This window comes from Carassius gibelio, chromosome A11 (genome assembly GCF_023724105.1).
Source record: "Carassius gibelio isolate Cgi1373 ecotype wild population from Czech Republic chromosome A11, carGib1.2-hapl.c, whole genome shotgun sequence".
NCBI lineage: Eukaryota > Metazoa > Chordata > Actinopteri > Cypriniformes > Cyprinidae > Carassius > Carassius gibelio.
This window is the reverse complement of record NC_068381.1, coordinates 17,936,111-17,949,809: the sequence shown is the minus strand read 5'-3', so window position 1 is coordinate 17,949,809 and position 13,699 is coordinate 17,936,111. Positions and strand designations below refer to the sequence as shown.

Here is a 13,699-nt window from a genome sequence, read left to right as displayed (position 1 = left end):
GCTTCATAATGATAAAATTATAAATTGTCATGTGACACTGAAGACCAAAGAAGAAATGGCGCTGAAAATCCACTTTGCATAACAGAAATTAACTACATTTTAAAATATATTTATATAGTATTTATTTCAAATTGTAATGTTTCACAAAATTACTGTTTTTATCAAATGTATGCAGCCTTCCTGAGTTTAAAAAAATGTTTCCTTTTGTCAAGCACTGTGCATAAATTGTACAGTTTCAAAATAACAAAGAAAAGTTACAATCTAAATAATAATAATAAATCTAAATCTTATTTTGTGTCCAAAACCTTTGTGTCTTTTCCTATTTTAATGCATATTAAACAAAGATGAATTTATTAAAACATTACATTTTATTCATACATAATTTCCTAAGATGTTGCATATTATTTTAATTATCAGTCTAAGTTCACTAAAATATTTATTCAATAAAAACGTTCAATTTTAATGTGCTCTGTGTGGTGGTTGGATAAATCTTGATGCATACTTGATATGATTTGCAGAATGCCATTTGTTTGTTTACACATTCACACTTAAACACTATCAGAAAAAAAGGTACAGGATCTGTTACTGTAGCCTGAAGTCCAAAACTGCCTGCACAAACAACAGAAGGTCAGGAAAGAGATTTGGTGCTCGGAAATGTAACTATCTTCAAGCTTTATGTGAAGACAATATCAGCCGGACGAAAAAAAGCCAATCAGAGACTCGTTAGACATCAGAGCTGAGACAGCAAACTCTCTCCATTTAGATTATTAAGACACACAAACCATGTGTTGGAAGATTACTTTATTCGCTTACGTGAAAATATATCTTCTTACAATCAAACGCCACAAAATATCTGTATCATAAACATTTTCAAAACAGGAAAAATGATGGAATTGTTTTTTTTTTTTGCTAAATACAAAACTGCAGTGTATTCAATGGTGAAAAACACTAAAATGAGCCGTTTATCTCAGGATGATATTTCAATAGCATCATTAGGCTAATTAAATACAAAAAACCTAGTTATAAGATGAAGAGAAAAAAAAAGAGCAAAATTAGTGGTCATTTAAGTACAACTGTATGTTGGCTGTTTCCCACATTAATCAATTCATTAATTAATGGGTGTATATGTAGGTGTAAGTGTTAACGAGAAATTAGGCAACCACAAGTCACTGTAGCCCTTGAGATCTATGAATGAAATGATATGGAGTTTATAAACTCCAAGATACATTCAGGAGTATACGTGCTAAAGATAGTGTAGTATAAACTGTTGCTAAATTGAAATTAGTGTAACAAATTCTGGAATGCAAACCACAACCTTTAGATTGTACTCTGAGAGCGATCATACACACACACACACACACACACACACACACACACACACACAAGTTCAGTTAGAGTTCAATACATCACAATGATCTTCAACTAGTCCTTGTTAGTCCATACCGAGCGTAAAGGGTTTCCTGGCATCACTCTTTGGCTGAGGGAGGCTGTTTGTTTTTTCATTAGTTAAAACATGCTCTAAACATGTGATTAACCAATAAAGACATTCAATTAGATCTAGTGTTTCAGATCTGCATTAGTGTTGCATCATGGACTGTCTGACTACAGTCTCCAGGGATTTTCTAGTGACGAGAAGCCTGACCACGTCTTCATTCTTCTTGGTGAGTTTCTTTCGTGCCTGATCGTGTGTCACCATAGTCATGTCCCAGCCGTTCACCTGAAATCAATAAGAGTAGTATGAAGTGAAGAGTCCCGCATTCCCAGACCCCTTGCAACCCGATTTTACGGCAATCCGTACATATATTAGGAGGTATGAATTTGTATGAATGACCTACACCTAACCCCGCCCCTAATCCTAACCGACACAGGGGTTTAGACAGATCGTATGGGGACAGAGAATGTGGGACTCTGTGGGACTCTGGGTGCAGGACTGTAGATGCAGCAGGCTCAGGCTCCGAGTCTGCAGCTTCCTAATATTGGAAATTAACGTTGAACACTTAAATAAGTATCTATTTCAGTCATGAAACTCTAGATGACGCTGTTACATTGCATGCAATCTGTTATCAAACACATCATTTACTACATGGCGACTTAGTTTCTCATTAAAAGTGACAAAGCTCTTGCAATTATTGGATGGGAGGCATGCTACAAATACTGTTTGTTGAAGTGAAAATGCAGAGCTGACAACTTGGCTTGAACTATGGCCACATTTGAATGTGGTCACGCAATAGTTAATATCAAGAGCAGATGGAAAAAGTGAAACATGAAACCTCAAGTGTGAGCTTTGGAGCCGCTGCAGTGACGCTGTACCCTTCCCAGTGTAAATACTAGTGACGGGCGTTTTCCGCAAATATCAGATTCGAATATTTGAGCTCACAAAAAACGAATATTCGAATATTCAGACGTTATTTTTCAGCAACATTTATTGTTTCCGTCATTTTGAACAAGCTGAACATTACACAGCGAGTTTTGTAGCTGAAAACCTTTAACAATGCGTGCAAACAAACAAAAGTACAGAGTAAAAGCAAAAAAAAAAAAAAAAAAAAAAGTGAACAAAGAAAAAACGTAAAGCAGCCTGCAGCAATTAGGCTATTGTAGAACGTAGCCTACACTTAACTTTTAAACTGTCAGCAATCTTTTTTTCTATTGTTTTACATGTTTTTGTTAAGAAACACGGGCATGTAAACATGATTGGGGGAAAGTCGGCTCCTTAGTCTGTTAACAATAAGGCCGGCCGCGGAGAAAACGCGCTCTGACGGCACAGACGTTGTCGGGACTCACAAATAACGATGTGCTAAGCGAATACGTTTTGTGAAGCGCTTCGTGTTTTCGTTTCACCGCTGAATGGGATCCTCATCTGGTGTAATACATGGCTCCAGCAAGAACTTTCCCCACTCGTCTTGGCCGGACTCTCTGTAATCATCGCTGAAGAACTGCCTCAACCTTTTCTGACGAGTGGGCATTGCATCCTCTTCATCGTTGGTGACGCACCACTCGCATCAGGGAAAATGTTCTGATAATGTTCAAAAAAGTTTTTTTTTTCTTACTTCTCTCATGTTTTCATCGAGAAACCTGAGATGTTTGTGCCGAGGGTCTAGGGCAGATGCAAGAAGAGGAGTTTTCACTGCATTCTCCAAGTTAGTGGTGTTTATTCGTTGCTTGAGAGATGCTGCAAGTGTTCTTGAATTCGGTCACTTTCTGTGATTCTCCACGGCATATTTGAAGTACTGTAGAAGACCGCAGTTCTTAGGGGCCGTTCACATATTGCGTCTTTTGCGCGTTCAAGTTCGTTATTTCCAATGTAGGCGCTCCGTTTTCTTCCAGGCGCGTCTGCACTGCATCGAGTTAAAAACATCTCAGGTTTTCAGAGAGCCGCAAGCGCACCGCGGGTCATGTGACAAGAACTAACCAATCAGCTTCATCCTTTCCAAGACCAACATTGAAAGCTCAGCTAAGATGAAGGAACAGCTGTTCATAGCTGTACATGGATTGCCATTTTGAAATAAATTTAGTAGCAGAGCTACTGCAAGCGATTATTTTTGTGCTGCAAATCCATTTATCCTTTGCTGAAATTTCTGCGTCTTCATGGAGAGATCGCGTCATTGCCAAACGCCTCAGGAGCGCTTCTGCACGAGCGCTTTGGAAAGAAGGAGAAAACGGCGCACCTAGCGTTTTCCACGTGTTTTTAGGCACGATATGTGATTGGCCCCTTATTCATTCATTTAATAGTTTTTGCTTGCATACATCTTCAAATATGCGTGGAGAATCACAGAAAGTGACCAAATTAGGTTTAATTGTGATTTTTTTTTTTTTTCGAATTCGAATTCGAATATAATTTTTATTTATCGAATAATTAGAGCAGAACGAATTTTCGAATGTTCGACTATCCGTGCACACCCCTAATAAATACGCTGAGATGAGATGAGCTTGCGGTGTGAAGAGCTACCGTCCTGCAAACTCCAGTCAAACACACCTGAGCTAATGAAGCTGTTGAGGGTTACTTGATAATGACAGGCAGGTGCGTTTGATTGGGGTTGGAACTGAAGTCTGCAGGATGCCAGGTGAGTAAATAATGACAGATTGTAGCTTTCTTGGGTAAAAAAAATAGATAATGATGCCACAGCGCCCTCTAGTGGAGGATCATTCAGTAAAATCAGGAATCACTTGGTTTTGTGACCTGAAAAAAACTCCATCACTGCTAGTAATCACATACGATTATTTCTTATGTGTGACCCTGGACCACAAAACCAGTCTTAAGCGTCATTTTTCTCTAAATTTGAGATGTATACATTATCTGAAAGCTGAATCCATTGATTTATGTTTAATTAGGATCGGGCAATTTTTGATTGAGATAAAACTATTTGAAAATCTGATGGTGCAAAAAAAAAGTAATAACTGAGATAACTTTAAAGTTGTCCAAATGAACTTTTAGGAATGCATATTACTAATTTTATTACTAAAAAAAATTTTGTTTTTATATATTTACGATTGGAAATGTACAAAATATCATCATGGAACATGATCTTTACTTAATATCCTAGTGATTTTGGGCATACAAGAAAAATCAATAATTTTCACCCATACAATGTATTTTTGGCGATTGCTACAAAGACACCCCTGAGACTTAAGACACATATTCTTGGGTGACAGGATTGGATCTCTCACCTGCATGATTTTGTCTCCCATCTTGAGACCAGCCACCTCTGCAGGTCCACCTTTAGACACGCGTGTGACATAGATTCCCTGTGACAGTCAGAAGAGTCATCTCAGAAAGACAAAGGAGGAAAATGCCTTCCTCTAAAAATTTTATAAATTGTGATTTTTCACCTTGTCTGTCTTGTCTTCAGAAAAAGGATTCTGGCCTGGATCTTGGTCGATTCCCCCTCCAATGCTGAATCCTAATATTAAATTATCACCATCACGTAGTTTGTGAATCTCAATCCGTTGCTGAAATACAGAGAGAAAAAAAAAAAGACAGCTGATTTATAAAGCAGGCACAGTACGTGTGCGTCCTAAAAGTAGTAAGCTATACACAGGCAGCATTTCTGAGAACAATGTTTAAGAGTGATGTGTATAGGTGACTAACTAGGATTTAATACAGAACCTATGGCACAGCTGTTTATGACCATATATGGCAGCACTACCTGAACCACGCCCACTTCACACCTGAGTGACAGAACGGATTGAATATAATACAAAAAAAAAAAAAAATATTCATTCATTTAATATTAATTGGATCCCAAAAAATGACTGGTAAGCTTTGTATAAACTGCATTTAATTTCAATGCAGCCAGATGTAACCATCCGGCTTTGCTCTAGTTTACTCGTAAAACGTTTTATTTCGTTATATTTGGCCACATGTTACTTACTTATAATCTTATAAAAATAAAATGAGCTGTAGATTAATGATTAACTATTGGTCACTTTGTTCGCCCGTGGCAAACGTTAGCCTAGCATGCTAACGCTTTCCATTCTGTCGACTCTTAACTTAAAACTTAACCAAACTGACCTGTCATGACATCGATTAGTATTGGAAGCATTAACCATGTTTACATTAATCGCTTTCCCAGTCAGACGATATTAAATGAATCACTGTCAGCATTAAAAACACTAACCTAAAGCTCCGCACACAAAGCTGAAGGCTCTGATGCTAGTGAACTTCAACATGCTACGAACTCACCACAACTGCTGTGACAGGATGACCGGGGATGAACGACATCTTTTTGTCTGTTATATTTATTTTACTGTCTATGGTTATAACACGTGTATTCCCTGTTATGGCTATTATGTGTTTAGTTCGATGGTTTTCACTGATAATAGCTCGAGTGAGGGTGTTTGGTTCCTCCTCTTGAGGCTGGGCTACACACACACCCTGCCCTCGAGTCAACATTACACTTTTCTCGCATTATTCGTCCATTTACTTGACCCGATCTATCTTTTGAGCACGTGTTACTTTTGATGCGACTTATTTATGGGTATATATTCGAGTAAAACCGTGATTGCTGTACCATTTAAACCAGCAGCAGCACGGACTCACCAGCAGATGGCGCATTTCAATCAGTATTCACATGTGATGTGACCAATGCTGCGTCTCAATGTACCTACTACATATTATATTACGCCCTTAAAGTATCTTGTGCATCTTTATTTGTCATCGACGAATTGTCCCCCCAAAAAATCTAATTTATAACATTCTATATTACAAAAGTATGAATATATTATATTTTTAAAATTATATTATTATGGAAATAAAGGGCAACTGGAGTACATTTTCATGACTTTTTTTTTAACACACTTTAACTTTTTTTTATTTTAATAAAGTTTTGCTTCATTTCAAGAAACATTGCACTTAAGAGTATACTTTTTAAACTAAATCATATTTCCATAATGAGAACTTTTTTTAAATAATATCCGGTGTAGTTAAGTTCTTTTTCACAAGGATATGCTTTTATGTTCATAGTATTTGATATGCATTACTGATTGATAGCAAATGCACAGCTGGCTGCGTTTTTTTTTTTTTTTTTTAAATAATGGAAATACAGTGATCATAAAATTCTGACAAAGAGTTAAAGCACATATTTTTTTCTCTTGTTTAACGTTTATTAATTTTACTCATTACAACGCTGAAAATGGAAAAGTCGTTATATAAGAGCTTCTTTGTTTATCATTCTTTTTTATTTTTAGTATGCAAAAATACTTGATATTTCTCACTGTCAGCAATGTAAAACGTTATACCATTTCTCCACCCCTCTGAAAAATTCACTTGAACTGTTTAAATAGGAGAATCGAAGACATGATCTGTGTTCAGAATAGCATACTACTATACTACTCTTGATGTTTTGTTTTTTGGTATGTAGTTTGTATACCGTGCATAGTGTGTAATACCTGGATGACCATTTCCCAAAATATGCAGTATACAACCAAAGCATACTGCACAGAATACTGTATCCCACAATGCAGTGTACCATATTTACATGATTAACATGCAATATAATGAGGTCATGTGACAACAATGTAGCATAGTACTTTTTGAGACATGTAATGTTGCATATTTCATACTGTTTCACATACTATTCAATATAAAGATGTAGTATGCAGTATGCTAGTACTCCGTTCTAAACATAGCCATTTACTGGTCACCAATGATTTTTTTTAAGTACAAATCCCAACATTTTTGACTCACGAATGCAGTCTGTAATAAAGATTCTTAATGTACATCTACGCTAGCATTAAAATAGTTCACTATGCTCTGAAAAAGAAGGTATTCTAAACTCTTCTTTAAAGCTTTGGATCTGTTAATTCTTCTCAATCAGTCCTCTGTTTATCATTCATCTTGTCAAATGTTTTTTTGTCAGAATTGATGCTCATGATGTGAAACATGAGGTATCCTGGTACTGGATGGCTCATTTAAACTGCATAGGAACATACGCGTCAACCTCTTTTAGACATACAGTATATACACGATCATCAAAAAGCACAATATCAATCCACGCGGATACTGTGGAAGCATGGGAGCAGCCTGAGATCGGACAAGGGAACAAGTCTCTGATTGTTCATCTATTGTCCAGGCACGTAAGGCCAGCTGATGGAGCTTCCAGAGAGCTGCATGTCCCGGATAAGAGTCTCGATTGGGGTCTTGCCAACCAGCCGCATGAAGAAGAGTTGAGAGATGAGGCTGGCGGGAACGGCTCTCAGGGCGGGCAGTCGCAGCAGGAGTCTGCCGAAGCGCTGCGGCTGACCTGGATACTGTATGCGCTCGTACTCGGTCAGGGCCACCTGAGCTTTCTCCTGCAGGCTCTCAATGTGCGCCGGATCTGACAGGCCACATGCATCTGCAGGAAACACAGAGTTTACAACACAGCTGCAACTGAAATCCTAACTGAGCCCCTTAGCTTTTTTTAGAAATCTGTGAACAACATCCTGGAGAATTAAAATTTGTCGGTAGACTAATTTTCCAACTAACTAGTTTGAAAAGAGTGGCTGCGCCAAACCCAGCACAACTAGAGTGTTTTGAATGGTTTTAGCACATTGCTATAACTTTATTAACATGTTATGAATGTTTCAGTAGTGTTTTCTGAGCAGCTTTAGCATGTTACTATTGCTGTGTGTTTAATAATGTGAGGTTTTAGCATTTTGATTTGATTTTACTTGGGCTCTGTAGCATGTTGCTATACTTTTATTAACACATTCTGGGTGGTTTATAATTTTGCTATGCCTTTACTAATATGTTTTGAGTAGATTTAACATCACTAAGCATTTAATAACATGTTCTGAGAGATTTTAGCATTATGCTATATCTTTAATAACATGTTCTGAGAGATTTTAGCATTATGCTATATCTTTAATAACATGTTCTGAGAGATTTTAGCATTTTGCTATATCTTTAATAACATGTTCTGAGAGATTTTAGCATTTTGCTATATCTTTATAATAACATGTTCTGAGAGATTTTAGCATTTTGCTATATCTTTATAATAACATGTTCTGAGAGATTTTAGCATTTTGCTATATCTTTATAATAACATGTTCTGAGAGATTTTAGCATTTTGCTATATCTTTATAATAACATGTTCTGAGAGATTGCAGCATTACGTTATATCTTTAATAACATGTTCTGAGAGATTTTAGCATTATGCTATATCTTTATAATAACATGTTCTGAGAGATTTTATCATTATGTTATATCTTTAATAACATGTTCTGAGAGATTTTAGCATTATGCTATATCTTTGATAACATGTTCTGAGAGATTTTAGCATTATGTTATATCTTTAATAACATGTTCTGAGAGATTTTAGCATTTTGCTATATCTTTATAATAACATGTTCTGAGAGGATTAGCGTGTTGGTTTGCCTTTACTAATGTGTAATGAGAGGTTTTAGCACTTTGCTATACCAACATGTTCTTTAATGGTTTTTTAGCAATTTGTTACGAGTGGTTTTAGCATGTTGCTATTGCTATGTTGATATGTGTTGAGTGCTTTTAGCATTTTGCTTTGTCTAACATGTTCTTAGTGGTTTTAGCATTTTGCAATGCCTTAACTAATTTGTTATGAGTGGTTTTAACATGCCGCTTCCCATTTAATAACGGTCTGATATGTTTTAGCATTTTGCTATGTGTTTAGTTATGTTCTCTGCATGTTTATATGCATTTTAAGGTGTTCTTAACAGTTTTACATTTTTCGTTACGTGGATCAAATGTTCTTAGAGATAAGTTTAGTAAGTTGCAATGTAATTTCTATACTTTGAGAAAAAAAAGGTACAAAAGCTGTCACCGGGGAGGTACCTTTTCAAAAGGCACACCTATGTAACTAAAGAGTACATATTGGTACCTTAAAGATTCACATAACTACCTAAAATGTATATGTTAGTACTTAAAAGGTACAAAAGTGTATCTTTTCAAAAAGTACTGCCCCAGATTACAGCTTTTGTACCTTTTTTTTCTGAGAGTGTAGGATGATTTGTGTGATTTCAATTTGGTTCCATATTGATTCAATTTAAAATATTTTACCCTAAGAGTCAAAATTTTATGATAACCATATACCGTATATTGGTTCCTCTCTGAATATACAAGTCTTTGGGATGGTGCATTTGATAACTGTGTCATTAGCACAAATGACTTGGGAAGTTTAAACACGTTCAAATTTGTGACCCTAATTATAAACCACGCTAATAGTTATGAATTGCTATGCATATCTTGATAAAGAAATGATTTGAGGACAGTTCTGTGGAGTGTATCTTTAACAGGGGTTGATCACGCACCTGGTGAGAACAGCGCAATGGCTTTCAGACAGCTGTATTCAGCAGAATCCACCTGCAGTCGTGCCAGCTTGTCCACCTGGTCCTGGAAAACCCTCACCTGGTCCATGAAGGACACCACGCGGTCAGCGGGCATAGGGGAGGAGTGGAAGCCGGCGGCGGCCAGCAGGGGGGCCGTGTGCAGCGGCAGAGCCGATTGAGCTGCATTCAGGATGAACAGTTCACTCCAGCTGAGCCTCAGAAGAGCCACCTGCTCCGACACGGGCAGGTCAGGAAAGTAGGGGATATTCCGGGCCCACTCTATGGTACTGAAGAGCAGCCGGGCTGCCAGCTCACATATATTGTCGATGCCCATGATGGAGCTGTTGGCTCCTGAGAGCTGCTGGCCGCACTGGGCTCCGTAGCGGCTGTTAGGGTACGGTTCTGCTCTCAGCAGCTGAGAGATGAGCTCAGAAACCGGCTGACCGTTGAAGAAATCAGCTCCCAGTCCGTGACCTCCTCCAACATCCCCAGCTGCTCCAACCATGGAGGCTGGACTGATGCCGGCGTGGGAGGGAGGGATTCGACCACGCTGGACCGCTGGAGAAAAAAAACATCAATATAATGACACAAACAGATGATACAAGTAACATGGAACTAGCAAATCTATGAAGAAGACTGTTTGGAAAATGGTCAGATATATAAACAGACTATAAATGTTTCTGTAGCTCAATTGGTAGAGCATTGCCATATCAAGCGTAAGGTTGTGGGTTCGATTCCCCAGGAACACATGATTGGTAAAAATTGATAGCCTGAATGCACTATAAGTCGCTTTGGATAAAAGCGTCTGTTAAATGCATAAATTTAATTTAATTCTAAATATTTATTACAAATATATATATCACTGGTTTGCTGACCTTCTTTCCTCATACCGACCCGGATACACTTCTTCAGACGGCAGTACTGACACTGGTTACGGTGGTGCTGATCAATCTGACACTCTCTGTTTGACCTGTCAAGACAATTTAGATACCTTTGAGCCAAGAGCATACAAGAGATGATTTAAGATTTAGCACTCTTCAGAAAGATAATGAGCATTCGGATCAACAGTCAGATGTTGCCAGGTGTGAACATCATTATTTACATACTGCGTGAAATCTTCCCTGAATGTTATATTATAATCTCTGCAGATACAGACCATTTTAAGTAATTATTTAATTCTGGTATTATTTGTGTGGATGCTGAAATTCTTGTGCAGAGTAAAAGACACGTTTTTACATAGCAGCTTCAAATTAAAGACACAATCACCCTTGTAAATGCATGAATGAATAATCAAAGACTTGCGTTGAGTGACTCCCCAAAAAATTTTCACAGTCGCTAAAAAAAGTATAACTACAAACTGACAAGAATTTGTGTGTGTGTGTGTGTGTGTGTGTGTGTGTATGTATATATATATATATATATATATATATATATATATATATACACATACATACATGTATATGTATTATAAAAAAGCAAGATTGAACTTACTGAATGTTGAAGAATAAAAATAGATTTTTGTGTACAAAACTGAGTCGTTTAAAAGGCTGTTTGAGCTTTAAAGCTGCAGTAGGTAACTTTTGTAAAAACATATTTTTTACATATTTGTTAAACCTGTCATTAGTAGAATATGAGACGGATAATCTGTGAAAAATCAAGCTCCTCTGGCTCCTCCCAGTGGTCCTATTGCCATTTGCAGAAAGCCATCCGCTCCCGGTAAAAAACAACCAATCAGAGCTGTGGTCCGTAACTTTGTTTGTGTTCAAAATGTAGAAAAATGTATATAATAAGCGAGTACACCATGAATCCATTTTCCAAACCGTGTTTTTAGCTTGTCCTGAATCACTAGGGTGCACCTATTATAAGTGTTTATATTCAGACTATTTTAGATTGCTTCGGGGATACCGCGGCGTAGTAACCCAGTACCTTTGTGATTCTTCATAGACATAAACAGAGAGAAGTAGTTCCGGCTATGATGTTCTTTCGCAACATGCAAGCAGTTCTGTTCATTAACCGCTAGAGCGTCAAAAGTTACCGACTGCAGCTTTAAGTCTTTTTTGTGGATTAGACACAAATTCTACCTTAATAACAAAAATAAAAATAAATATTTTAGTTGCAGGTGTAATCGAGCTGAATGTGAATGAGTCTGTCTTTTCTGAGTGTGTGAAGAGCTCTCCAGTAAATGATCACATAACCTTGGCACAAACACAAAGGACACAGTTCTGTTCATTCATTCCTAAAGTTCCCATGGCAGCAAGGCTAATGTTAGATCTGCTGCAAGAGGCCAATTATACAACATGCACAATTGTTTCGACAGCCATGCACCTTTGTGTAACATTCATTCTGGCAATTTTTCTGGGTTGGGAAATGTTAGCATGTCGCTATTATGGTATACTGTGGATATTTTTGTAATTCTGTTTTCTCCCAGCACATTTCATTAATAAGTCAAGCCATCATTAAGCCTTACTTGTGCTCAACAAAGAAATGCTTTTGACATAATATGATATGCAGAAGCCAGCGGTACACATCCAAACTATGCCTATCAAAAAGTCCTGTTGCGATCACAGTTGCTTAAGACAAGAATCTCTTTATTAGCTGGTGGTCAAGTCACTGATCTCTCAGCTTCTTGATTGTGATGTATCTTGCTGTTGTTTATTCACACACATCTGAACTTAGCTCAGTTTGTCACATTGCCAGCAGTTCCTGTTACTCCAGTTGTCTCCAACTTTGCAGAAAATGAAGGACTGTCAATGGCTTCAGTTGCTGTCAGCTTGAGTGCTTCACAGCCGAGAGAGAGCTTGTATTGCTAGTCGTTTGTCAAGTTGTTCCTTGTTAGGACGCCATGTACGACAGTGTTGAACTAAAAGTGTTTTGATGCAATGTGAAAGAAAGTCATCTTTACTTAAGCTTAACATCATATTATTCTTACTTGATTAACATTATAGCAAAGCTCAGTACCAGCATTTCACTGACATTTGTGACTACAAAGAAATCTGTAAAATGTATTTAGGAGGGCTGGGACAATGTAAAAAAATACGTAGACGCAAAATATGCGCATCGATTTGTCGATTCGTTCGTTTTTTTTTTTTTTGAAAAGCACTCTCTGTATTAGCTTAAAGCCCTCAAGTTTACATTGGTTACTGTATTCTTTCAATTGCTCTAAACAAGTATTTTGTGTGACCATTTTTATTGAATTCTAGACATCAAGTTGTTGGTATTTTCATCTGAAAGAAGAACTTTTTTTCAGTAAGCTAGGCCCTATGCGTTCAGTTAGCTTGTTTCAGTATGTGTTTTCAAGGCTTCAAGGTTTTATTGTGCAAAGTATTCTTAGTCCGTCTTTATTTTGTAATTTTAAGAGCAATAAACATATATTGCAATGTTAAGGAATTCATGTTTTTTTCATTCAGATATGTAAATCAACATGTATAAATTGTTAGTAGTCAATTAATGGGTAGATAATCAAAATCAAATTGCTCTGGAAAAATTAATCGTTGGATTAATCGATGCATAGAAAAAATAATCGCTAGATTAATAATTTAAAAAATAATAGTTTATCGCAGCCCTAAAGAGCATGTGTGCTAATTAAAATGTTCCACAGTTTTATGAAAGTTAAGCCCATAAAAAGCCTTAAGTGTTAGAAATGATAATAAAAAGGTCTTAATTATGATTTTAAGATATCTTAAATTTGTCGATGAAAACACAAAACAGATGAATATTTGCCTTTTATAAGGCTATTTTTATTCAATACGAGCGCTGCACATTTCAAAGTCAAAATGCGGCGGCGTTGCGTGTTCAACAGGTTTGCGTTTCAGAGCAGCTCGCAATAAATGAATTTATGCCAAGATATTATTACATTCATGCTTACTTCATGGTTATATTATAATATATTGTAGAGATGGGTGTAAGAATATATATTTTT

General features: G+C 36.9%; 2 protein-coding genes across 3 annotated transcripts in view; both read right to left on the bottom strand.

Moving 5' to 3' along the window:
• Positions 1-786: 786 nt before the first annotated feature.
• Positions 787-5,902, bottom strand: LOC128022565 (tax1-binding protein 3). Its single transcript, XM_052610252.1, has 4 exons — positions 5,681-5,902; positions 4,828-4,947; positions 4,666-4,743; positions 787-1,717 (listed from the first exon to the last, which is right to left on the bottom strand). Exons 1-4 carry the CDS (start codon positions 5,888-5,890, stop codon positions 1,577-1,579), a joined length of 549 nt encoding a protein of 182 aa, XP_052466212.1. The 5' UTR covers positions 5,891-5,902; the 3' UTR covers positions 787-1,576.
• Positions 5,903-6,641: 739 nt separating this feature from the next.
• LOC128022564 (nuclear receptor subfamily 2 group F member 6-like) overlaps positions 6,642-13,699 on the bottom strand; it is a 10,312-nt gene continuing 3,254 nt past the window's right edge. For both annotated transcript variants that reach the window (XM_052610251.1, XM_052610250.1), the window contains 3 exons: positions 10,656-10,750; positions 9,763-10,338; positions 6,642-7,832 (listed from right to left, as the gene is read on the bottom strand). In XM_052610251.1, the coding sequence (XP_052466211.1) occupies positions 7,558-7,832; positions 9,763-10,338; positions 10,656-10,750 (946 nt within the window). In that variant the 3' untranslated portion in view covers positions 6,642-7,557. The remainder of the gene's footprint in view (positions 7,833-9,762; positions 10,339-10,655; positions 10,751-13,699) is intronic.